The sequence below is a fragment of the Prinia subflava genome, chromosome 17 (assembly GCF_021018805.1).
Source record: "Prinia subflava isolate CZ2003 ecotype Zambia chromosome 17, Cam_Psub_1.2, whole genome shotgun sequence".
Taxonomy (NCBI): Eukaryota; Metazoa; Chordata; class Aves; order Passeriformes; family Cisticolidae; genus Prinia; species Prinia subflava.
The window spans coordinates 15,581,011-15,603,861 of record NC_086263.1 but is presented as its reverse complement, the minus strand read 5'-3'; the positions used below and the strand labels follow the sequence as shown (position 1 = coordinate 15,603,861).

The 22,851-nt window shown below is 51.7% G+C and overlaps 2 protein-coding genes across 2 annotated transcripts in view; one reads left to right on the top strand and one right to left on the bottom strand.

Annotated features, from left to right (window-relative positions):
- Positions 1–831: 831 nt before the first annotated feature.
- LCMT1 (leucine carboxyl methyltransferase 1) lies at positions 832–17,872 on the bottom strand. The gene is made up of 11 exons (XM_063414873.1): positions 17,716–17,872; positions 16,625–16,716; positions 15,991–16,112; positions 13,763–13,839; positions 12,916–12,977; positions 7,405–7,507; positions 6,066–6,186; positions 5,112–5,213; positions 4,391–4,482; positions 3,155–3,252; positions 832–1,472 (listed from the first exon to the last, which is right to left on the bottom strand). The coding sequence occupies exons 1-11, from the start codon at positions 17,790–17,792 to the stop codon at positions 1,450–1,452; spliced, it is 969 nt and encodes a 322-aa protein (XP_063270943.1). The 5' UTR covers positions 17,793–17,872; the 3' UTR covers positions 832–1,449.
- A 362-nt stretch (positions 17,873–18,234) lies between these two features.
- Positions 18,235–22,851, top strand: part of ARHGAP17 (Rho GTPase activating protein 17) — a 39,658-nt gene continuing 35,041 nt past the window's right edge. The window contains 1 exon segment of the mRNA XM_063414855.1: positions 18,235–18,391. Coding sequence (XP_063270925.1) covers positions 18,339–18,391 — 53 coding nt within the window. The 5' untranslated portion in view covers positions 18,235–18,338.

The window sequence follows — 22,851 nt, the reverse complement described above, 5'->3', positions numbered from 1 at the left end:
TGCTGCCAACGCCGAGGAGAGGCTGGGCAGGAGTTTCTGCAGGAGTGATTTCCCTTCTCCAGCTGGATGCTGAGCACTGGGAGTGCCAGGCCAGGCTGCTGCAGGGCAGGGGGGCACCGTGGTGCCTCACCCCAGGGCAGCAGCTCCGCTCTAGCCTGGCTCCCACTCAGAAAGGGGCTACAGGAGGCTTAGGGCACACGGTCCCAAAGAAGGTCTGGCCAAAATTCAACTGATAGTGGAGATGGGCTTCGATGCAGCTCTGAATTCCCAGGAATTGAGCAGGACAGCGCTGGTGCCTCTGGGCACGAGTGCCTGCTCAGGACGGCTCCTGCAGTGCACAGGGGTGTGGTTGGGTGTTGGGGTTTGGGCTCATGTTTAACCCCTGAAGGAAAGGTCCTTTCACAGGGTCCCAGATGGGCTGGGTTGGAGGGACCTCCAGTCCCACCCCTGCCATGGCAGGGACATCTCCCCCTGTCCCAGGCTGCTCCAAGCCCCTTCCAGCCTGGCCTTGGGCACTGCCAGGGATCCAGGGACAGCCACAGCTTTCCTGGGCCTGCCAGCAACTGCTTTAAAAGAATATTCCTGGTGAGGCACTGGGTGAGAGGAAAAATGTCATTAAACCAGATAGAAACGAGTCATTTCTAGCAAGTAAGACAGGAGACAAATTATAAATATTAAACATTTATTATTTTTCTCATAGGAAGGTGGCAAGATTCAATTTCAAACAAGAGGACAAGAGCTTTGATTGCTGTTGGGATTTTGTTTTGCTTCTTTTAGGGGGAAAGAGAGAAGGGGGAACTGGTGTAAAGGTACTACCAGAAGCAGTGCAAATTGAGATTAATTTCTTTCTTCAGCATCCCAGTGCTGAAACCACAAGCTAAGCCTTTCCCAGTGAAATCAAGTCTGTTTTCCAGTTTCTTGTACATCACTGAACACAGTCAGGGCCCCCCTTCTCCCTCACCCAGCAGTGACAGCCTCGCGTGGCAGTGAAGCCTGGGGAAGCCAACACGGTGACATTTCATCAGAACTGGACCTGACCAGACCCAAAACGCCCAGAACTGCCCCCCTGCCCAGGGCAGGCTCCCTCTGCAGCTGCCCAGTGCTCCAGGTGCCTCACAAACACGAGTTACACAGCCACAAAAACACAGACGAGGGAAATCCAGGAGTCCAAGAACACTGCCAGTTGTACACTAAGGAAGGCAAGCTTTAAACAGGAGTTGCTGACACCTTGTGCAAGCCCCCGTTGGGCAGCTGGGAACGGGAGGCCAGTCCTGCTCACAGAAAAGATTCCTTGAAAGCACCCAAAGGCCCCGGGCCTGTCCCCAGCAGCAGCCCCAGGAGTGTCCCAGGCCCAGCCCGGGGCTGGCACGTGCCAATCCCATCCTCTCCTGGTCCTGGCCCGGGCCAGGGCAGTCCCGGGGCTCCCTGGGGCTCCCCTCCCTGCAGCCCTCAGAAGTCGATGTTGGCCAGACCTGTGTGAAGAGAAAGAGGGATTGGGGGAAGGAAGGAGGGAGGGTTATTCTCACCCTCCCAGCCCTTCACTGCACCAAGGACAGTTACATGCTGCAAGAAAGATGCCTTGAGAGTTATTTCATTTTTAAAAACTTAAATGTAAAGGATTTGGTGTGAGGAAAGCAGGAAACAGGTTGGGCTGTACTTTTTTAACCCCTTTTTGATTGTGATGCAGCATTTAATTTGATGAAGTCAATTTGCAGGAGCACTGGATTAATGCATGGCAGAAGGAACAACACAGTGCTCAGGAACCTCAGGGTCTGCCCACGAAATTAGGAAGACAAAGCAGGGGAAAGCACCATTAATGAGGGCAGTAAATTCACACTGGATAAAAAGCCCTGCTTTAGGTTAAGGCATACCCGTGCCATCTCCATTGGACACTTTGAGGTCACTGTCTTTTGTAACTCCTAAGACACCCTGCACCCCTCAACCTCAGTACCCGAACTGTCCCCAGCCTTTCTCTAACCACAGCAAAGAACAAAGCTGAGAGCCCCAGAACAGGGCTGCCATGAACAGCTGACCCTTTGGGCCTTAGCTCCTCTAAAATGAGTTGTGTATTGCAGTCACACTTTTCAGCCTGAAGAAATCCCATGCAGAACACGAGTGTTTGAGCTCAGAGCTCTGGAGGGTTCCTGACAGCACCACCACAGGGCAGCAGCTCTGTCACAGCACAGCAACAGGGTGCTGAAGAGCTCCTTTTTCCAGTTTTTATTTGAAGATCTCCTTTTACCAGCTCTGTCAGAGCTTTGCTGCCCAGCCAGGCTGCAGAGACCAAATCTATTTCCATTTGCTGAGGAGCAGTCAATAAAACCTGCTCTTGGATACTCTGTCAGGAGCAGGGAAAGGGCAGGGAGGATGAAGGGGAGGAAATGATAGAAGCAGCAGGCAGAGGTTTTCTGGAAAGACTGAAGTCCCTGAAATTGCAGCCAGAAGTAGAGACAAACTGTGACTGCAGCAAGTTGTCTTTCTAATCTGGACAAACACAGGCTGTGGCCATCCATCCTTCAGCCACACAATTCCCCTCATTTATCATTTCTCGGGCAGCAGCAACATCCACATGCTGCAGAAAGCCTAAATCAAATCTCTCTCTTTCACAGAAATTCCAGTCCAGGAGAGACAGAATTTTAAGCACAAAAGGAACATGTGAAAGAGTTCATTTCAGAGGGAATACTCTTCCCAAGGAATATTCTTCCCCGGTGTGGAAAGCTCCAGTGTCAGATGGCTGCAAATGGGGACAGTGCAGAGAAGCCTGGGATAAGTAATACAAATTTATCTTTGTGTTGTCAGGACACTGTGCCTTCATATACCATGTGCCCATATGGCACTTCCCATGCATGGGATTTGTAAACCTTTCAATTAGCACTGATGGGATAAAGCAGGCAGTTATTTAAAGTAACCCATACGGCATCTTCTGGTGGAAAAATTCCAACTCCCCTGTGCTGGACAGGCCTCCCACTTGGATGCCCATAGACCCTCCAAAGGCTGTGGAGGAACAATCCCCAGCTGGGAGGTGCTGGGAGGGAGCAGCAGAGCCCAGTCCTGGAGCAGGGGGGCTCTGAGGGCCCCTGGTGTAACACCCACCCCCAGCCCTCCCACAGGACCCCACAGGGCAGGATCACCCCCAGGGGCTGGGGGACATTACCCAGGTTGCTGCTGTCCTTGGAAGCCCAGCAGATGCAGTAGTGCTGCATCAGTTGTTCAAACAGTTCCTTCTCATCCAGGAATTCCAGGGATTCTATTCTGTAGCAACACAATGAAAGCGGGGATTTGAGCTGGACTCTCAGCAGAATTGTTACTGAATTGCTCACTCCATGGGAGTGAAAGGCAGTCACCTCTGCAGGGAATGATTACAGGTGTTTGTCCTCCACTGGTCCCACCCCCGTCAGTGCATGGAACCAGTGACCCACAGGGTGCCTCCACCTCCTCCTCCCTGGAATTCCCACCCAGGACTCATCTGTGTCACTCCTCACAAGTACCAGGGCTGCTACTGAGGATCCACAGGGGCAAAAGTTCCTAAATGCACCATAGGTGTGAAGTGCTGCAGAGAAACACTCTGGGAAAGACTTTTCTGAAGAAAAAGCATTTGCCTCACTGATCCTGGAGGACAGAGTTTACATAACCCTATTTCCTGGCATGTGGAACAAGTGCAAGGAGCTGAACAGATCCAAGGTAGCCAAAAATGCTGCAGAGAAAGCACGAGCTCTGTGTCTCCACCAGTGCCATATGGTGCCACCACACAGCCCTGTTCCTATTTAAACCACCTCTGAGTTCCACTCTCACCTGTTCAGTTCCAGGCTCTGAGAAACCCCCATACATGAATATTTTGACCAAGGTAACTTGCTCAGCTAATTCCAACTGTGAACGACTCACAGCAATTCACATTCCACATTATATCCCTAAGAAGTTACCCCTTAAAATTTCCCACTGTTTAACATTTAATGCAGAAATACTAACAAAATCCAGGCAATTTAGTGACTGTTAAACAGCCTTGAGTCCCTGCTCTGAGTTCTGCAGACCCAGCAGACTCCCCATCATGATTTCAGCGTGTTGTGGTTTAACCCCAGTCAAAATCTTCACAAGGAACATCTTGGGGACTGCAAAAAGTCAACACAGCATTTCTGTGGCCTCTTCCATCTGCACATTTCTGTCAGGAGATGCCTTCTGTCACACCCAAATGAGCCATCAGTACTTCCAGCCTGCTCCTGGATCCCCAATGCAGGCGTTACCCTGGGATCAGCCTCAGGAATGCTGCGAGTCCCTGGGCAGCACCGGCTGCAGCCCCCTCTGCTACACCAGGGGATCCACACTACACATGGACGGGAAGGACCATGGAAATGGCACCCGAGGATGGCTTTTGGGTCCAAAGGGCTTTTGGTACCTTTTGACATCAGCCTGTGGCAGGAAGCTGTACACCTTCATCATGTCCACAGCACGGGCGTTCTCCCAGCCACTCGCCAGCAGTCGTTCCCTCTGGAAACAAAGGGAGCACAGCTCTCACAGGATTCCAGGGAAACACCCGAGGACAGCTTCTCCCACGAAGGATTTCACTGGGCAGCTGAGGACCTGTCCTTGGAAGAGCTCCCAAACTCTGCCCTGAACGTGTGCTGCTGCTCTGTGCAGGGCCAGGCAGGGCTGGGCTCTGTGCAAACACTGACATTCACCTAAAGAGAAGCTCTGGGGTGACCTAACTGTGGCCTGCCAGGACCTGAAGGAGCCAACATGAAACTTGGAGGGAGAGTGTTTACAGGGGATGGAGAGACAGGACACAGGGAATGGCTTCCCACTGCCAGAGGGCAGGGATGGATGGGATTTGGGGCAGGAATTCCTGGCTGGGAGGGTGGTGAGGCCCTGGCACAGGGTGCTCAGAGCAGCTGTGGCTGCCCCTGGATCCCTGGAAGTGCCCAGGCCAGGCTGGACAGGGCTTGGAGCAGCCTGGGACAGTGGCAGGTGTCCCTGCCATGGCAAGGGTGGCACTGGATGATCTCTGCAGTCCCACCCAAGCCAAACCATGCCCAGTTCCAGGATAACCCTGGTCCCTGCCGAGCCCTCAGGGCACATTCAGGTGTACCAAGGCCCAGTGTCACCCCCCGAGCCCTCACCTGGGAGTGCAGGGAGCTGCAGAGCTGCACCCCTGCCAGGCTGCACTGCCGGCGCTGCAGGTTCTCGATCATGATCTGCCCGAAGCGGTCGCCCATGTTCACCTCGGGCACAGAGAGACACAAGTGTTCCCCTTCCAGCACCACGGGAAAAGCAGGGCCCTGCTCACACCCCTGCATTTCCCACGCCACAAAATGCACAGGGCACCATGAGTGGCACCCCCTCCCAAAATGCACAGGGCACCATGAGTGGCACCCCCTCCCAAAATGCACAGGGCACCATGAGTGGCACCCCCTCCCAAAATGCACAGGGCACCAGTGAGTGGTGCCCCCTCCCAGCAGCTCCTGTGCCCTCTCAGGAGCAGCCCCATGGCACAGGGACAGTGCCCCAGGACAGTGCCCCAGGACAGTGCCCCTGCCCTCCTGGGCTGGCAGCACAGCTGCCTCTGCTTGCAGCTCTCAGCAGCCTGGTTCAGGTCCCCAGCAGTGATTTACAGCTTGGGAGATCCTGTTCTGAATTCCTGGAGCCACCTAGTTCCCCCGAGGCAGTGTTGTACTTCCACAGAGAAACAGAGTTCATGCTGATGTGATTTCTGCTCCACTTTGCCAAAGAACACAGAGGTAATTATGTAATGTCATACACCCAGAGCCAGCACTCAGCATCATTTCTTTTCCCTCTGCTTTAGCTAAATCAATATTCTATGCTTTTTTCTGCATATGGATTAAGTCTCAATTATTTTGCTTCAACAAAGTCCAGAAATTGTCTTTCAGAATAGCTGTATTTTCTCTACAATGAGCTAACCAAGCTACAAGTTAAACCACATTACTACAGAAATTCAGCAGAAACTGCTGTTTCTACAAAAGGACGTGGCCCACTCTCATTCCTCAACAACTCCCACCCACGAGAGCAATTTGAATGACAACAATGCAGGTCTAAAAATGCCCCTTTGGTTTTACCTGCTCATAATTGATCACCATGGCCACGGGGAAGGTGCTTGCTGCCCACTTGAGCAGGTTTGCAGACTGCTGGGGGGTCATGTAAACCAGCACACACTCGGCCACCAGCAGCGTTGGCAAACTGCAAAACAAAACCAAAGGAGAACACAATTCCAAAGCTGAAAAGAACAAGAAAAATCTACCCAGGGCTGTGAGCAAGGAAGGCACTTCATGTCCACAGAATTTCCTGAAAGAGCTCCATTTTTTCTGAACTAGACACTGAAGATTGAATGAAATCTCTTCATCACATTGACTAAAATTGGGGTTTCTGGCAGCTGGGGATTAATGAGCCACAGGACATTCCCATGGCTGAGAACCAGAGATTTTAGGGATCACTGTCCCCAAAGTCAGCCCTGAGCACAGAACTGTGCATCCTGTCAGTCCCCTCTGACAGCAGGAACTGGGGTGTGCTAAAATTCCCTTTGCAGGACAATTGTGCCCTGTGGACACAGCTCACACTCTTGCAGAGATCAGTGAAATCAGACGTTAATTACAAATTGAAAAAAAAAGTTTTCTCTTTAAAAAAAGTTCTAAGAAGAATTTTAATTAGACAAATTTGTTCAGTATCTGTAAAACAATCTTCACATATTATTATCTAACAAAATGTAATCTATAGTTTGCACATTGCCTCTTCCCCCTCCATCCACAAAACAACAAAAATAGACATCTACACAAGTGATTTTCTTCACAATTATTGAGTTTGCTTTTAATTGCTGGAATGAAAGGGGAAAAAAAGTCACAAGAAGCAGGAGAAATTCCACAAGGAGCAGCAATGTAGGCAAGCAAGGCAACATTTCAGAGGATGGAAGTGTAAAGAATTAAATGGCAATTTGATGCATTCTGCTTCCCCATATGCTCTCTCCCACCCAGCCAGATCGCTGCTATTTATACTGCTGAGATTTTAAAGGTCTGTCCATCATCCACTCACAAACTCAACTCCTGCCCCCCCAAAGCCTCGTGTTGAACAAGAAAACCCCAGAGGAGCCCTGGGATTCAGATCCCAACAACTCCATTGCAGTTCCATCAAAAGGTTTAGGGAACAACAGGAGGAGGCCACAGAAAATAATTAGAGAGATAAAACTCACAAATCACAGAATCCTGGAATGGTTTGGGTTGGAGGGGATCACAGAGAACACCCAGTGCCACCCCCTGCCACGGGCAGGGACACCTTCCACTGTCCCAGCTCCAAGCCCTGTCCAGCCTGGCCTTGGACAAGAGCTTCCACAAGCCCTCGTTAAAAAAAACCACAATAAAATAAAATAAAAAAACAAAACCAACAGTGTAAACCCTATGATCTTACTGTATGTCCAAGCTATGTTTCTTTAGCTTTTCCTCCAGGTCAGATGAGAAACGGAGGTCTGCTCCCACTATGGAATAACGACTGGAGTCCAGGCTGTGGCAGTCTGCAAGGCAGAAATGTCACAAATGTCAATCAAATAAACTGCACAGCAGCACTTGAACTGGGAGCCCAAGTTTGGCCTGTTAGACCCAACTGTGAGCAGCAAACTCCTCTTTTAAATCATGGATTCCCTTCCCAGTTGTGTTTTCCAGCTCCATCAGCACCGGAGCCTGCATGAGGCTCCCTCTCCCTCTGCAGCCACGCTGAAGCAGAGAGGTTATCCCAGCTGTTACCATGGTTTCCAGGAATGCAGAGACAAGAAAAATGGGAAGATTAAAGGCAGGATTTTTTGGTTTGTTTGGAGAGTCTTCTTAGATGGCCCAATGTATGTACATAGGAACTACATGAAAGTACATCAATTTCTGAAAAACTAAGCTAAGTGACAATATTTCATCTATTAACAACAGATATAGCTATATAAATTAACTATATGTGTAGTTATACAATAAATATGGGGAGCAGGCATAGGCTTGGGGCCAAAAAGAAGTTATCATTTAGCCTTTTGGTATGATTAATGGTGATATTTAAGGAAAGAGTCAAATTAGAGAAGGTATTCTGAGCAACAGATATTCCCCTGGGATACAGTAGGATCCTGTGGATGCTTCAAGGAACAAATCCCAGAGTCCAAGGAGCCCCTGCCATCCTGGCACAGCTGGGGGAAGCAGCAGAGCCTTCTGCCATCAACAGTTCTGGCACCCAGCAGCAATGAATGCACCCAGAGGAGCCCACACGAGGCACTTCCCAAGAGCCAAAGTGCTGCAGGAATACTGGGATGGCTCTGGAATGCCTCAGCCTTTCTGGAGGGGACTCCAGACCTCCCTGGGCAGCCCCTTCACATGCCTGACCACCCCTTCCATGGAGAAATTCCTCCTGATGTCCAAGCTGAGCTTCCACTGGCACAGTTTCAGTGAGGAGAGAAGAGAAGCCAAGTGGCTGAAGGGGCAGGATGAAAGGAGTTTCCATTTCAGGAGAGGGGAACAAAAAATTGGGGACAAGTGTGGATTTTCTCAATTATTACATCAAGCAGTGATCAAACACTCCAGAGGATGCACCTCTGTTAGGTCTTCAGGTGACCAACTCCCTGAAAGGGGCACCAGCAAGTGACAATAGCTGCCATTCCAGCAGCTCCTGGGAGCAGATCCAGGAATCAGAAACAGTTCAGAAAGAGAGTTACAAGGGAAGAAAAGAGAGAAAAAAAAAGTTGTGCGGCAAATGATTCAACATTTTGAGTCAAGGCTTTTTCCATGTGCATGTTCTGTAATAGCTTTACTACTTCCCACACCCTTCTATTTAAGTGATTACATCAAGGCCATGATAATGGCATCAAAAAAAGCCACCCAAAAACCCCACCACACACAGGGAAGTGCTTAAATAGGGATTGCTTTCTGTCCATGGATACGGCACGGCGAGCGTCAGCCACCACAATTAGTAGGGAATTAATGCCAGCTCTCTGTCCAGCCTCCGAGGCTTGGACACACAAATACATCAATAGAGAACAGAAATAAAAGCCAGAAATAAACCACAAAACTTTTTAAGTGATCCAGGAGGGAAGGAGCACCAAGACTCCAGGGTGGAAGTACACGTGCCTTGTTCACATCACACTGATTTGAGCATTTTTATTGTAAAATCCTGGATTGGTTTGGATTGGAAGGGACCACAGAGGCCATCCAGTGCCACCCCCTGCCACGGGCAGGGACACCTTCCACTGTCCCAGGCTGCTCCAGCCTGGCCTGGGACACTTCCAGAGATGGGGCAGCCACAGAAGCTGTGCCAGGGCCTCCCCACGCGCACAGGGAAGGATTTCTCCTCAGTATCTCACTGAAATTTCCTCCTTTTCAGTCTGATCAGACTTAACTAGGCAAACTCCAACTGCTCCATCACCTCCCCCTCAGTGAGCACACAGCTGGAACTGCCACTGCCCCCAGCCTGGAGGCCAGAAATCCTTCCAGAAACATCCCCAAGGCTGCTGTACTGCTGGGACATGGGCTGGCACAGCTCCTACCTCACTGCAGAGCTGGAGACTCCTGGGGCTGTGCAGGGCTGGACTGGGGTGTTCCCTGTGGTTCCTTCCCACTCAGGATATTCTGTGAAGTATCAAAGTGAGCAATCTGCTGCCCAACACTGAGCAGCCTTGCTGCAAATGGATTCTCCAATTCCTGCCCATCCACAGGGCAGCTGCAAAAGGAAAGCCAAGCTCCAGCTTGGCAGCAGTCACGTGGCCCCCATTGATTTCTTGTGAGGAACAGGAGTTTGTTTGAAGTGAATTGATTTTCTGTGTATGTTCATTCTTGCTGCAGTGCTGTGACTCAGGCCAGCTGCCCTAGTGCTGCCACAGCCAGAGACTCTGGTGACACAGTGCCCATGCTGCAGGCACTGATTCCACCCAGCTCCACCTCGTGTTTTTGGTGAGGGTGTGTGGCTGGGCGCTCTCCAGAGCTGCCCTGGGGATTGGTGTGATGCCCACACTCAGCCATTACAAAGATTCTCCCTGTACTTGGCTGAAATGGAGGTTTGAGAAATTTAGATTTAAGTTGAGAAATACAAGGGAGGGGAAAGAGAAGAGGAGAAAGATGAGCCCCACCTACCCCACGCACTCCAGCCAGGCTCTCCTGGCCCAGGCACAGGTTCAGCTCTCCAGGGATAATCAATAGACAGTGCTCTGCTCTGGGCACACACGTCTATGTTTATTTTCCATGACTTTGGCACAGAGGTAACAGCACAAGTGGTTCAAATTTCACAGTCATAGAACAAGACAAGCTTGTAGTGACTGAATAGAAGCAGGAGCTGTTCATAGTTGCCTTTTGACCTCAGCACATTGAATCCTTTCCTCACAGCAATGTCAGGAGCAGTGAGTGCTGTGCTGCAGGGAGGCCTCAGGCCCTCCCTGCTGCCCTGACCTGGCTGCTGGGGCAGCACATCAAGCTCTTCCTCTGCCTCAAGAATTCAGCTTTCTTCTCTTACTCTCTTCTCACATTAGTGCAGCAATTTCCTGGAGGTTTTCCAAGAGACAGCATGCAGGATACTATTGACTCGCAGTGATTTCAGCAGGGTTTTCATGCTAAGGAACCTCTGGCAGCTTTACAAAGCAGCAGCCCCTGCAGCCTGCTCTGCATTCAGCTCTTCACTGCCCTCCAGGGCACTGCCACACACTCAGCTCGTCCTGGAAGCTCAGGCCAGCCCCTGCAGGTCCCCCTGACACCGACTCTGGGTCACAAGGAGCTCTGGGGTTGGAGGCAGGCAGAAACCAGCAGGTGCCCGAGCTGGCAGGGCAGAGTGTGAGGCACACCAAGGAACAGCTCACCAGGCACATTTGTACCTGCCCAGGTAACAAAGGTGCAGCAGTGACCTCCCAGCAGCAGCAGCACGCCCCAGACAGTGGCACTGAACTCTGACAACACTCTGCTGGGTATTGCCACGGGGATGGCACTGCTGTCCCCAGGGCCACCTCGCTGCACCCCTGGGCTCCAGCTCTGCCCTGCCCAGCACATGCTGCCCTCGAGCCAGGGGAGCTGGCATCAGCAGCAGCCTCGTGGCACGGTGAGATTCAGAGCAGAGCAGCAGTGAGAGAACCTGGACCCTGCCAATCCACACCAGCACAACTCAAAGCCAAAACTCCAAACCATCGAAACAAATCACTCCTGGTACATCAGAGACAGGAGTGAGCTGATGTGGGGAGGCAGGCACAGGGAGGAACAGGAGTCTGAACTCCCCATCCCCACAGAAATGTTAACATTTCCCCAGCTGGCAGTGCTGCTCCCCTGGGCCAGGTGGCATCCCCAGAACACTGAATCCCCAGAACACTGCCCAGTGTAAGAGCTGTACCAGGTCACACCAAAGGTCTCCCTGGGATGATAGCAGCCTTCCAGAGAGAAAAGTCAAAGAGAGGAAACCCTATTAACACTGGCACCTAAGTTGTTTTCTAGCTTTTTCTCAAAAATACTTAAAATTGCTTTGTATTTCTGCACCATTACTGAGCTCAAGCTTTCATCCATCTATTTATTCTAATACCCAGATCCTGCAGGAAGGCAGCAATAATCATTTACATGTGAGGCACAAACTGTTTTTCCCCCCATGTGCATCACTTTCTATTAATCCACATTGAAATCATCATCAAGTCACTAATTTCACAAGATACTTCTACAGTTCTTTACCACTCTTCAGAGTTTGGATTTGCCAACAAGCTGCCACTTACTAATCACTGTATTTTCCCAATTTTTTCTTAGTGTTGAACAACAACATATCCTCAAGCACAGATCTCCATCTCCTCCATAACAAAAATTAACAACATATGCTCGCCCTCCATCCCAGCTCCTCATCCATATGAGAACCATTCCTTCCCCACAACCACTGTGCCATTTCTCTGGCACACTCTGGCATGGGACACAGTCAAAACATATTCCTGAAATCCAGGCACTGCACTGATGTCCTTTTCCAATAGACATGTTGACTCAGAGGACTCCAACAGATCTGGGAAGCCCAGCTTACCTCTCCCAAAGCCATGGTGACTCTTTCTCAACACATCCTGTGACTGCTGTGCTCCTCTGAGCCTGTCTGTTAGGGAGACAGCAGTGCCCCTGGCTTGGGGCTCCCTGGATTTCCCCTGGGGCCCATCTGAGTCCCAGCCAAACCTTCCAGCTGGAGAGTTTGAAATGACAGGCACAGACCAACCAGCAGCTGAGTAAACTCCCTGTCAAGTCCCCTTAGATCTGTAAGAACTCTTTGCTCATCTGTTTGATTTATCTACTTATTCCAGCACCTCTTCTGCTGCCACTTCCCCATGAAGGAGCTCCATTAACTGGCAGGGGCAGCTCCCACTGTCCCAGGCTGCCCCAAGCCCTGGGACAACCTGTCCAACCTGGCCTTGGACACTGCCAGGGATGGGGAGTCCACAACCTTCTGTTCCATAATCACATTAGAAACCATCAGAGTGCCTCACACCACTGAAATTATTATCCTTTAAATACTAAAATGTAACAAACAGCACTGGCTCATGTGCCTGGACTGTGCAAGCTGTGTTTCTGCTGTAAAAACTCTGCTAAATGTAAAGATCTGTGCTCTTAATGAGACAGAAAGCAGATAAACACTCGACAGATATTTTAATCCAGTATCCATGCCTCTCTGTAGCACTTTTTCCTTTCCTGTGACAGAAAAGGAGCTACATATGAAAGAAAAAGAAAAAACCCAACAACTTTCTGCCAGAATAAAACCACTTAAAGAGAAGACATTTCTAACATGACATGGAACAAATGGGCAGGAGTCTGTAAGAGAAGAAAAAAGCCTCTTTTCCCTCCCAATTCTCTGTCCAAACAGCATTTCAAACATTAAAAGCCTGCCCACATAGCAGAACAAAATGATCAGAAAAGTTTTAAAAGTGCTGCAGTACATCACTGACTGAGTTTGAAGATGACTCACCTATTAGAAGAGAGTCCCCTGAATGGGATTCCATAATTGGTTTTGACAGGGGAGGTTTTGATCTGTGGGAAGAAGGAAGAAGCATCTCAGAGCAGTTAAGCCTGTTGAACAGTGCGCTTACAGCTTTTTTCTTAACATATATATATATATATATATATCTGTGTGTGTGTGTGTGTCTGTGTCAGAACCAGCCAAGGGAATATCTCTGCCCTCTGCTGGAAAGGAAAACCTTTGCAAGCTTGGTGGAGCTGGAGCTGGGTTTTATCCACAATTTCTTTTGAGTTTTGAGAGAATCTTTCCAGAGAAATGCAGGTACTCTGTCATGTGTCCTCAATAACCCATTGGACCCATTCCAACAGGACATTCCCATGCAGGAGCAGCAGCCCTGCCTCCAGCTGAACAGGCACATCTGGGAATTCTGCACTGTCCCCAGCAGTAAGAGAAGAGCTCATCACCTCTGACTGTCAGGAGTCTGTCCCTGCCACAGAGCAGCCTGTGCTCGGCTCCTGAGGCTGTCACAGCCCTGCAGCCTGGGACAGCGGCTGCACCAGGAGCCCTCATCCTGCACAAACTCATGGAAAGGGTTGGGAAAGGACATCAGAGCCCAGCCAGTGCCACCCCTGCCATGGCAGGGACACCTTCCACTGCCCCAGGCTGCTCCAAGCCCTGTCCAGCCTGGCCTTGGACACTTCCAGGGATGCAGGGGCAGCCACAGCTCCTCTGGGCACCCTGTGCCAGGGCCTGCCCTCCCTCACACCCCAGAACATGAGGAGTTTCTCAGCAGAGATGAAATAATGACCTGACTGACAGGCAGTCTCCCACAGCTGAACACAGGCCTCACACTTACTTGATATTGTGTATTTTTCTTGCAACGATCATTGGAAAATCCACTTCAAAATATTTTCTAGGGAGAAGATTTTCATCCTGGGAATTGCAGGAAGACACTAAAATTAGGGACACTCAAGTTTCACATGCACAGGACAAGACAGACCTCAAATCCTGAACAGTTCAGGTTTGGCTTATGCTGGCATTTGTAACAGTGGTATAACAATGTCCCACAGCTCAAAACCCCCTAAAATCCAACAAAAACCAGCTGAGAGACATTAGAATGACCTCTAAGAGGTAAAGAAATTATTAAACACTTTATGTAATCACAGAATTCTAGGATTGCTGGGGTAGGAAGGGACCTCTGGCCCTGCCCAGGCAGGGCCACCCAGAGCAGGGACACAGGAACGTGTCCAGGTGGGGCTGGGATGTCCCCAGAGAGGGAGGAGGACTCTGGTCCCAGACACCAGGTCACTGGAACACACCCTCCAACCATGTATCCTGGGGATTGGGAGGGCACAGAACAGGAAAGCACCACAGCATTCACCAGGATTTGCAGCACAGCCTTCCAAGGAAAGAAGCAGGAACGTTTTGCACCCAGACAGTGCCCACACTGCAGCTCTGCCCCAGCCCGCAGGCAGGGCCTGCCTGCCCCAAAAGAGGGGAAAGCTCCTCCTTCCACGCTGGCACAACTTCCCAGCCTGCTGGAGAGGCTGTGCCCATCTCTCCCTGGGCAGCAGCCCCTCTGTGATGGGTGCTGCTGCCGTTCTGGCTGCCAGCCCTGGGTTTGTGAGGTGACACCAGCACCCAGAGCCCTCAACACTCCAGTGAGTGGCTCCCAGCTTCTGTGCCCTCATTACACCACCCCTGCTCTCTGCAAGGACACAGAACTGGAATTACAGACCCCACTTCAGCTTTTAAAATCACTGTTACCAAAACACGACTCTGGCAGAGCTTTAATAGGAATGCAGGTAAGACAAAAGCTTCACATCTCAGGAAAAAAAAAATCAGAGTTGTCTCCCTTCCACTGACAGAACACAATGAATTGTGACCAAGCAAAAGCTCCTCAGGCCTCCCTCCAGAACCCAAATTTACCAATGTAACACTAATGAGAAGACAATTCACTCCGAGGTGTGTTCACCCAGATGATACCACCACACAACACCTGAATAACTGAATTTCCATGGATTGCACACACACACAGACACTCCTGTCTATGGAACTGGGTGCCCAGAGAAGCTGTGGCTGCCCCTGGAGCCCTGGAAATGTCCAAAGCCAGGATGGATGAGGCTTGGAGCAGCCTGGGATACAGAAAGGTGTCCCTGCCCACAGCAGAGGGTGGGACTGGGCGATTTTCCAGACTCCTTCCAATCCAAAGCACTCTGTGATTCCATGATTTACATAAATAAACTCTCAACTGGAATCCCAGGGGATGTGGGGAAGGTCAGGGAGTGATCCTGCACTCGTCCCTGCCTAGGCATGGCCCCAGGGGCCAGTCCTGATCTCCAAGAACAACCAGGAGCTGCTGGAGAGGGTCCAGCAGAGGCCACAGAGATGATCTGGGGTCTGGAGCAGTTCTGTGAAGAGGAGAGACTGCTGAGCTGGGCCTGCTCAGTCTGGAGAAGGGAAGGCTGAGAGGGGATCCCATCAATCCATACAAATCCCTCCCAGGGGTGTCACAGGATGGTGCCAGGCTCTGTTCAGTGACAGGACAAGGAGCAGTGGCCAGAAACTAAAACATAAGTTCCACCCTGAGACAAGGAAGAACGTCTTTCCATGACAGAGGAAAGAGCAGAGCTCTGACATGGCAGAGCCCTGGAACAGCTGCCCAGGGAGGGTGTGGATCTCCCTCAGGAGATATCCCAAACCCACCTGGACACGTTCCTGTGTCACCTGCTCCAGGTGACCCTGCCTGGGCAGGGGATTGGACTGGATGAGCTCCACGGGTCCCTTCCAAGGCCAACTATCCTGGGATTGTGTGAGAGCTCCTGCTGGGCTGGCCCCCTGCCCTGTGTCACACACACACTGTCCTGTGTCACACTCACACACTGCCCTGTGTCACACTCACACTGCCCTGTGTGTCACACACACACTGCCCTGTGTGTCACACACACACGTCCCTCTGTCACACACACTGCCCTGTGTGACAGAGGCAGCCTGAGGAGCCCAGAGCAGCCCCCCTGGGTGCCCCAGCCCCCCTGGGTGCCCCAGCCCCCCTGGGTCCCCCAGCCCTCGTTACCCCCTCGTTACCTTCAGCCTCCAGAACAGGGTGTCCATGCCAGCCCCCAGGTTCACAATCTGACAGTTGCATCCTGTTTTCTCCAGGAAAGCCTTGATCAGGCGGCTGACTCCGTGCACACGGGCGTAATAACCTGCACCACACAAACCTGTGAGCTCCTGCTCACGACACTCCACCTTGAACACCCACCAAGATCTTTAGGCACTCTGCAGGAAGAATAATGGTCTCTTTTCAAGACACCTAAGGGCTTTTGCTCTTCTTTTTTAATCACAAACAAAACCTCATGCATTGATAAAACTCAGCTCCTTGGGTAAACAGAAGTTTTAGTCAAGTTTCAGCTCAAGCAGAGAAGAATAATTCTACACTTGCAGAGACCCAGATGTCCTGGGTCAAACCAACATTTGTGACTGCTTTGAGGAGATCTCTACTCTGGGACACACAGAGACAGCCCATTCAGAGCACAGAAAGCAAAGGCAGAGAGTTTTAATTCACAGACTGATATTTAAAAGATCAGACACAACATGGAACTACTGCTGTGAAGAAACCTTGTCTCATTCTTTGACATCTTCCCTGCCCTCCCTAACTGCCTGTGTGCAGAGGTTTCACCAGGACAGCTGAGGTGTTCCCGTTCCCATTCCAACTTGCCTCTGTTGATCTCGGGTGCTTTCCTTTCTTTGGCTTGTCTCACAAAATATTGGATGTAGGGGTCCTGCCAGTAGCCAACACTCACAGCAAACCTGTGCAGCAGCAGGGAAAAGAGAGAGTTATGAAATAAGACCACCAAAATTTACCCTGAAGGATACACAGGCTGAAAAGGTCCCTCTGGCCTGGCTGTGCACCTGCAGACACGGTTTAAAAATCTGTTCCATGTATAGAACTGTCTAAATTAAGAGATTATATAAAGTTTAGTTAGAAATGTTAGCTGTTGCCATTTTCAACAAGCATCTTTTTAGTGGCCTCTTCACTACTGGATGAAATTCTGTGAGCAAAGACCCAAATCTCAAATATTCCCTCCTGGGGGACGCAGAAGATGAATTGTCTGTCTTCAGCCCTCGGACACACAAATCGGGCTTTTCCTCTGCTCTGTTATATGACAAGGTGTTTGCACTTACTCCAGAGCTCCCATACATCAGTGTAGCACAGTGTTTCTCTGTTTTAACAGAGTTTACGAGTTTCATGATCGATTCCAAAAGGGAAACTCTCCAACCGAACCCAACCACCCAACGCTCTGCTGCTCCAAACCCGACAGCCAGCCCGAGCAGCACAGGTTAAATCACACCCGGGCACAACGGGGAACCAAACTCAGCCCCCTCCCGGTGCCATCCCGAGGGGGAGAAGGAAACCAGTCCGAGACACGTCCGGACGGTTCTTCCCGGGATGTCCGACACCGGCAGCCGCCCCCAGCGAGCGCCCAGCGCTGCCCGCCCCGCACGGGCGATCCGGGCAGGGGCAGCGGCACCAGGGGGAGCTTCGGGAGCCGGGCCCGGAGCATCCCCGCCCGCACCCGGGGGCTTCACCCGCGCAAACACCGGGACCAGCTCCCAGCGTGGTCCCAGCCAGGCCCCGCGGCCGCTCGGAGCCGCTCAGAGCCCCGGCACCGGGAGAGGACGGGAGCCGCCCGGGAGCCGCCCGAGCACCGCCCCCCCACCGCCCACCCCGCCGAGGGGCCGCGGCCGGTGCGCAGGGACACCGGCGGTGCCGCCCGGCCCGGCCCGGCCGCTGCCCGGCCCCGGTACCGTTTGCAGACGGACGCGTCCTCGCAGGTTCCCCGCACCGCCTCGTCCGCCTCGTCGGGGCCGGCGGTGGCCGCCATGGAGCGCGCGGGGCCCGGCCGCTGCCCCCGCCCCTGCGGCCCCGCCCCCGCCGCGTCTCATTGGGCAGCCCCCGCCGGAACTCGGCAGCCATTGGTCCGTGCCCTCATGGATCTGCGCAGCGCCCAATGAGGGGGCGCGGCGCCCGGCCCAGGAAGCGGCGGCGGCAGCGCAGGGCAGACCGGGAGCTGTAGTCCGGGGCCGCTCGGCGTGCGGGGCTGGGGCTGGGGCGGTGCGGGGACGGGCGGCCCCGCCGGGACGGGCGGCCCCGGCAGGGATCCCGGTCCGAGGTGAAGCAGCAGCGCCCGGTGCCACCGAGAGAGCGGCGCAGGAGGAGCCGCGGGGCCGAGCGGCAGCGCCGTGCGGGCTGTGGGCGGGACATCCGGGCCGGGCGCGCCGATGGCGTGCGGCGCGGGCGGGGCCGGGGCCGGAAGCGGCGGGGGCCGGGCCGGGCCGGGCCGGGCGGGCGGTGCCGGGGCGGCGGCGGGGCCGGGGGCGGCCGGGGCACAGCGGCGGGGCCCGGGCAGCCCGGGGCAGCGGCCGCCGCCATGAAGAAGCAGTTCAACCGCATGAAGCAGCTGGCCAACCAGACCGTGGGCAGGTGGGCGGCGGGGACGCGCCGGGGCGCGGGGGCTGCGCTCCGCAGGCTCGGCCCGCGGGGCGTTCGGGGCCGCTCCTCGCTGGGGTCGCGGGGAACGCGGGGGCCGCGGCCGCTCGGGGGTGAAGGCGCTCGATCGGTGCCGGGGCCTGCCCGGGGTTCTGCGGAGCCCTCGGGAGCCGAGCCCCGTCCCCAGCCCCGCGCGGCCCTTTGCATCGGGCGCTTCTCGTCCGCGCCTCGGCGGCTTTCGTTTCCTTTCTGCCTCTCAGTACCGAGGTGTTCGCTCTAGTTCTCGCTTTCTCTCACATCCGAGAGGACTTCCCGGAGTGCCTTCTCCAGGACTTCATTTGCGTCCCCAGGACGGAATTTTAACAAGGCTGACAGGAGCGCTGTAGGGACGATCGCCAGCAGTTTCCAGCTGCCGGAGTCTGGGAAGGTTTTTAACTCGCTTAGGTGGCAACAAATCCGTGCCCAGACGGGGAAGTGCAGCTGCCCTGAGCTGAACATGCAAATGTCATCGCGCTGCTTTTCTAGCAGAAGTCAATGCTTTCCTGCAGAAACTTCCTTCTGCTTTTGGTAAAGATTTAATCTGAAAATCAGTTCCTATACTGAGAGTATGAATTGAAAGTCTGTACTGATACTGAAAGTATAAACTTATTATCTGAGTTTATGTCTTGGTGGCCTCCTTTCCAGTAACTCCCTTCACGGGGTGTTTGTTTTCCTTGGAGCCCACACAACCCAGGGCAGGTGTGCCAGCTCATAAAGCCCAAGGAGGAGATTTTTAATGGGTTTGTTTGTCTATTAAAGAGGGAACAACTTCCCGACCAGCCTTGTCCTCTCGTTCCCCCTTCATAGGAATCAATGGATTTTTTATGTTGGTGGAGGGGCTGTTGGCATTCCCTGTCTGCGTGTGCCGGCCCCGCAGCTCCAAATCCCGAGTGGAATTTGGAGTAATCCGGGTTGTTCTGGGCAGGATAAACTGCTTGGGGTGCCTTGTGCTTCCAGGGGCAGGTGGAGCAGCGCTGGAGGCTGCAGTGACCTTTGAGCCGGGGAGGGCAGGGGGTGCCCGGGCGTGGTGTCTGGGCAGGTCCTGTCACTCCTGTGCCACCCAGGCTGGGCATGCACGGCCTGGGGGGGGCTGGTGGCATTAAAATGCTGACATTGCTGTTGTTAGTTTTCATTGAAACCTGTATAAATGACCCCGAGTCATCTGGTCTGGTACGTTTGGTATTCGTTAATTGTGACTATTTCATATTGCTCAAGTTTCATGTGCAGCTCACCAGGGCCTTACTTTGTTTCTCAGAGTAAAATCCCATATTGGGGATGGATTTCAACAGATTTCACTTTCAGGTATCAGGGCTGAGGCTTTCAAATTCGGTTTGAGAAGCACTGCAGGACTCACAGAAGATGTGACAGACATTCAGCAGGAGCTTACAGGCAAACATCACACCTGGCACCAGGGAAGCAACACCTTAATGTGGGAAATAAGAAAAGATGGGCAAGAGCTGAGGAATGGCATTTATGAGAAGCCTGTGAGTCCATGGATAGAATTATATGGAGTTGTGAAATAGATGTAGGAAACTAATTAAAGAGGGGATTAGCTCAGTGGAGCAGGATTCCATAATAATTAATAGATGTGGCAAATATTTTGCAGCAATTATCTCATGGATGTTCTTGGCTGCCTTAAGTGTTCAATCTGCTGCTGAGGACTTTATATTTCATATATTGGACAGATTTGTTGTCGGTGCTGCTGAGAGGAGCAGCACAAGCTCTGGGACACCTAAAAAGGGAAATATCAGAGCGTGGGCCAGGTAACTGAGACACAGCCTGGCACTGGGGGTGGCATCACAACCTCCTCAGGGCAGTCCTAGCTGGAGGAGTGAGCTGGGAGTCCCAGGGTGTGTTTGCTCATGGCATCCTCAAGGCTCTCACATGCAGTCAGGATAATTCCCAAAAAGCAGGGCTGGAACCTGCAGGTGAGCAGAGGCAGGGCTTGCCAGGAAATCATTAGTTCCACATGAGCTGAGTGAATGCATTGCCATAAAGTGGCATCTTGCCCACAACAGGCACAGGGCTGAGCACCCAGAGAAATGAGCTCAGAGCTGACTTTATCTTGAGCTACATCCTGAATCCAGCTGCAAACAGCTGGGAGGTTTTAGTTAGGCTGAAAAAATGTAGTTGGGGAGGGAGTGGAGAAGAAAGGAATAACTGTAATTCTGAACTTCATGAATTTCAGGTGGCTTGTGGGTCCTTAGAGGCCACGTGCTGGGATTGCTTCTCATGAGATTTCTGTCCTAATTCCTCTAAACCTTCCTCTCTTTGGAGGCCCGGGGCTTGCATCCACTGGAAATGGCTGTGTGTGTGCTGGGGCTGGGCACAGAGCCCTGGGCATGGCAGCTGTGCTCTGGTTTAGGACGTGTGTCTCAGACTGGAGGAGATGAGCTGGTGCCTTCCCTTGGGATCCTTCCTGAGCACATCCTCTCTCCAGCAGAGCACCCGAGTGTTGGGCTCAGAAACTCAAATGATATTATGTTTGCTGTCAGCAAAGTGATTCTTCACAGACCTACAAGGGCTTGTCTTGGTTTCCATATCCTTTTATAAATTACAAAGGAGGCAGATTTGATTAGAAGCTTGGGAATATTCTCCTTTACATCTGCAGTCATCCCTAATGAAAATAAATGTTCAGAGCTATTGTCATCAAAGCTTTGCACTGATACACTAATAAGCATTTGAACTACATAGCTGAGTAATTTCCATGAGGAATGAGCCCATGGAGAGGTCTGGATTGTGCTGTTTGCTTACAGAACACAGGTTGGTAATTAATGACATTTCAGGCTGTGACAATCTCCACGAGTTGGGCTTCCAGCCTCTGGGGACCAACTGCTGCTGTTGTTACCATCAGGTGCTTTCTTCATCCTTTAGGTGCAATCCCTGGGTAGAATTCTGATTAAAAACGGTGCCAGACAAGTGCTGGGGAGGTCTGGGGCTGGTGAAGTCACCCCAGATCAGACAGGTGGATTCTCTTACTGCCTTGCTGGGAGAGATACTCGATCTGCCCCGAGGCTCTTGCAGTAATTTAAACCAGGGACAGGCAGCTCTGACTAATTAGAAATCTGGAAGAGCCCACAAAGTGCCTCAGAAGGCTCTGGTTTTGTGCAAGAGGCTGACTTAGTGTAGCTTCTGTGCTTGTTTCCCACTGCTCAGATACAACTCCGTGTGTACAAATGGCTTTTTCCAGGGCCTGTACTCATGGCATTGCTGTGACTCACCAGGAGCTTTGGAACATGGCTTTTAATAGCTCATGTCCTGCAGAAAAGTTACTGTGCTGAACTATATTTAGTGTTTCTTCAAGCCACTTGGCAGTGTGCGAGTCTTGAGTCGGAACTGGAGTTATAATATAATTATTACATTAAAGCTATGTTAAAGTGCCTGTTATCCAAACACTGTACAAGGAGGAGCTGCCTGCATTTATCTGTACATGGAAAACCTGCTGGAAAGCAATAACTTCTAGTAATACTTCATGGAAAATGTGGACAGTCCAAATGATTCCTTTTTGTTTTCCTGCTAAAGCATTATTCGTTGATTCTCGTCTTTCCCAGAATTGTCCTGCATATTATTACTTAAGGTTTTTCTGCTTCTTCATGTTGTGTTGATAGTACTTTGAAACTTGCTTTTTCAAGTGTCCAGGGTGGTAAAACAAGAGTGCATCCATCTCTCTCAATACTTCCATCAATATAACATTACCCTACAGTGCCATTTAATAGCAAAGAATTTCTTCTTTAATGTTTCTCTGGTTTTGTGGTGGGAGAAAGATGGAATATGTACTTGAAAATACCCAGTACTTGAAAATTTCTGGCTCATCCAAACATCCTTTAATAGAAGTTAAATCTGCTGAGTGTTACTTACTTGCACTACTTGTTGTGTTTGGCAGAGATACTTGAAAAAGCGATAAACAGCATTGAAATATTTCATATTTACAAGGAGTTTGCAGGTTGGCATTGGTCTCCATCGGAGTGCTCATGAATAGAAAAATCTCGTTTCAGTGTTTATAATCGTTATCTTAGGCATTTCCTGTTTATCTCCCAATGAAGTTCCAGGTCTCTAATTAGGAAGTTGCATTAGATCTTTCTGGATGGCAGCTGAATGCAATGATGGGTTTAAAGGATCTGAGTGGATTAATTAGGGGGATGCTGTTCCTGAGCAGGGGCTGGGACTGCAGGTCAGCCCTGCTGGAACAAAACGTGTTTGGGAAGGGAGTCACAGCCCAGGGCTCACTGCCAGTGAACATCTGGGGACACGGCAGGAGCTGGCACACACAGCTGCAAAATATTCCTTACCTGGCCACTGCCAGGGCTCTGGGGGCTCTGCACAGGCACAGAACTCAGCAAAGAGGAGTTCCCATGAGGGGTGGCAGCAAGGAAAGAGCTCAGTTACCCCGGCAGCACTGCTCAGCCCCAGCAGCA

Bases quoted from the DNA above. Each gene is read 5' to 3' on its own strand.
- LCMT1 (XM_063414873.1), bottom strand. From the start codon at position 17,792: ATGGCGGCCACCGCCGGCCCCGACGAGGCGGACGAGGCGGTGCGGGGA. The intron at 12,978-13,762 runs GTAAGTGTGAGG...TTCTTCCCACAG, and splicing joins AGAAAAATACACAATATCAA to ATCAAAACCTCCCCTGTCAA. The intron at 4,483-5,111 runs GTGAGGGCTCGG...CTTTGTTTCCAG, and splicing joins GCAGCTCCCTGCACTCCCAG to AGGGAACGACTGCTGGCGAG.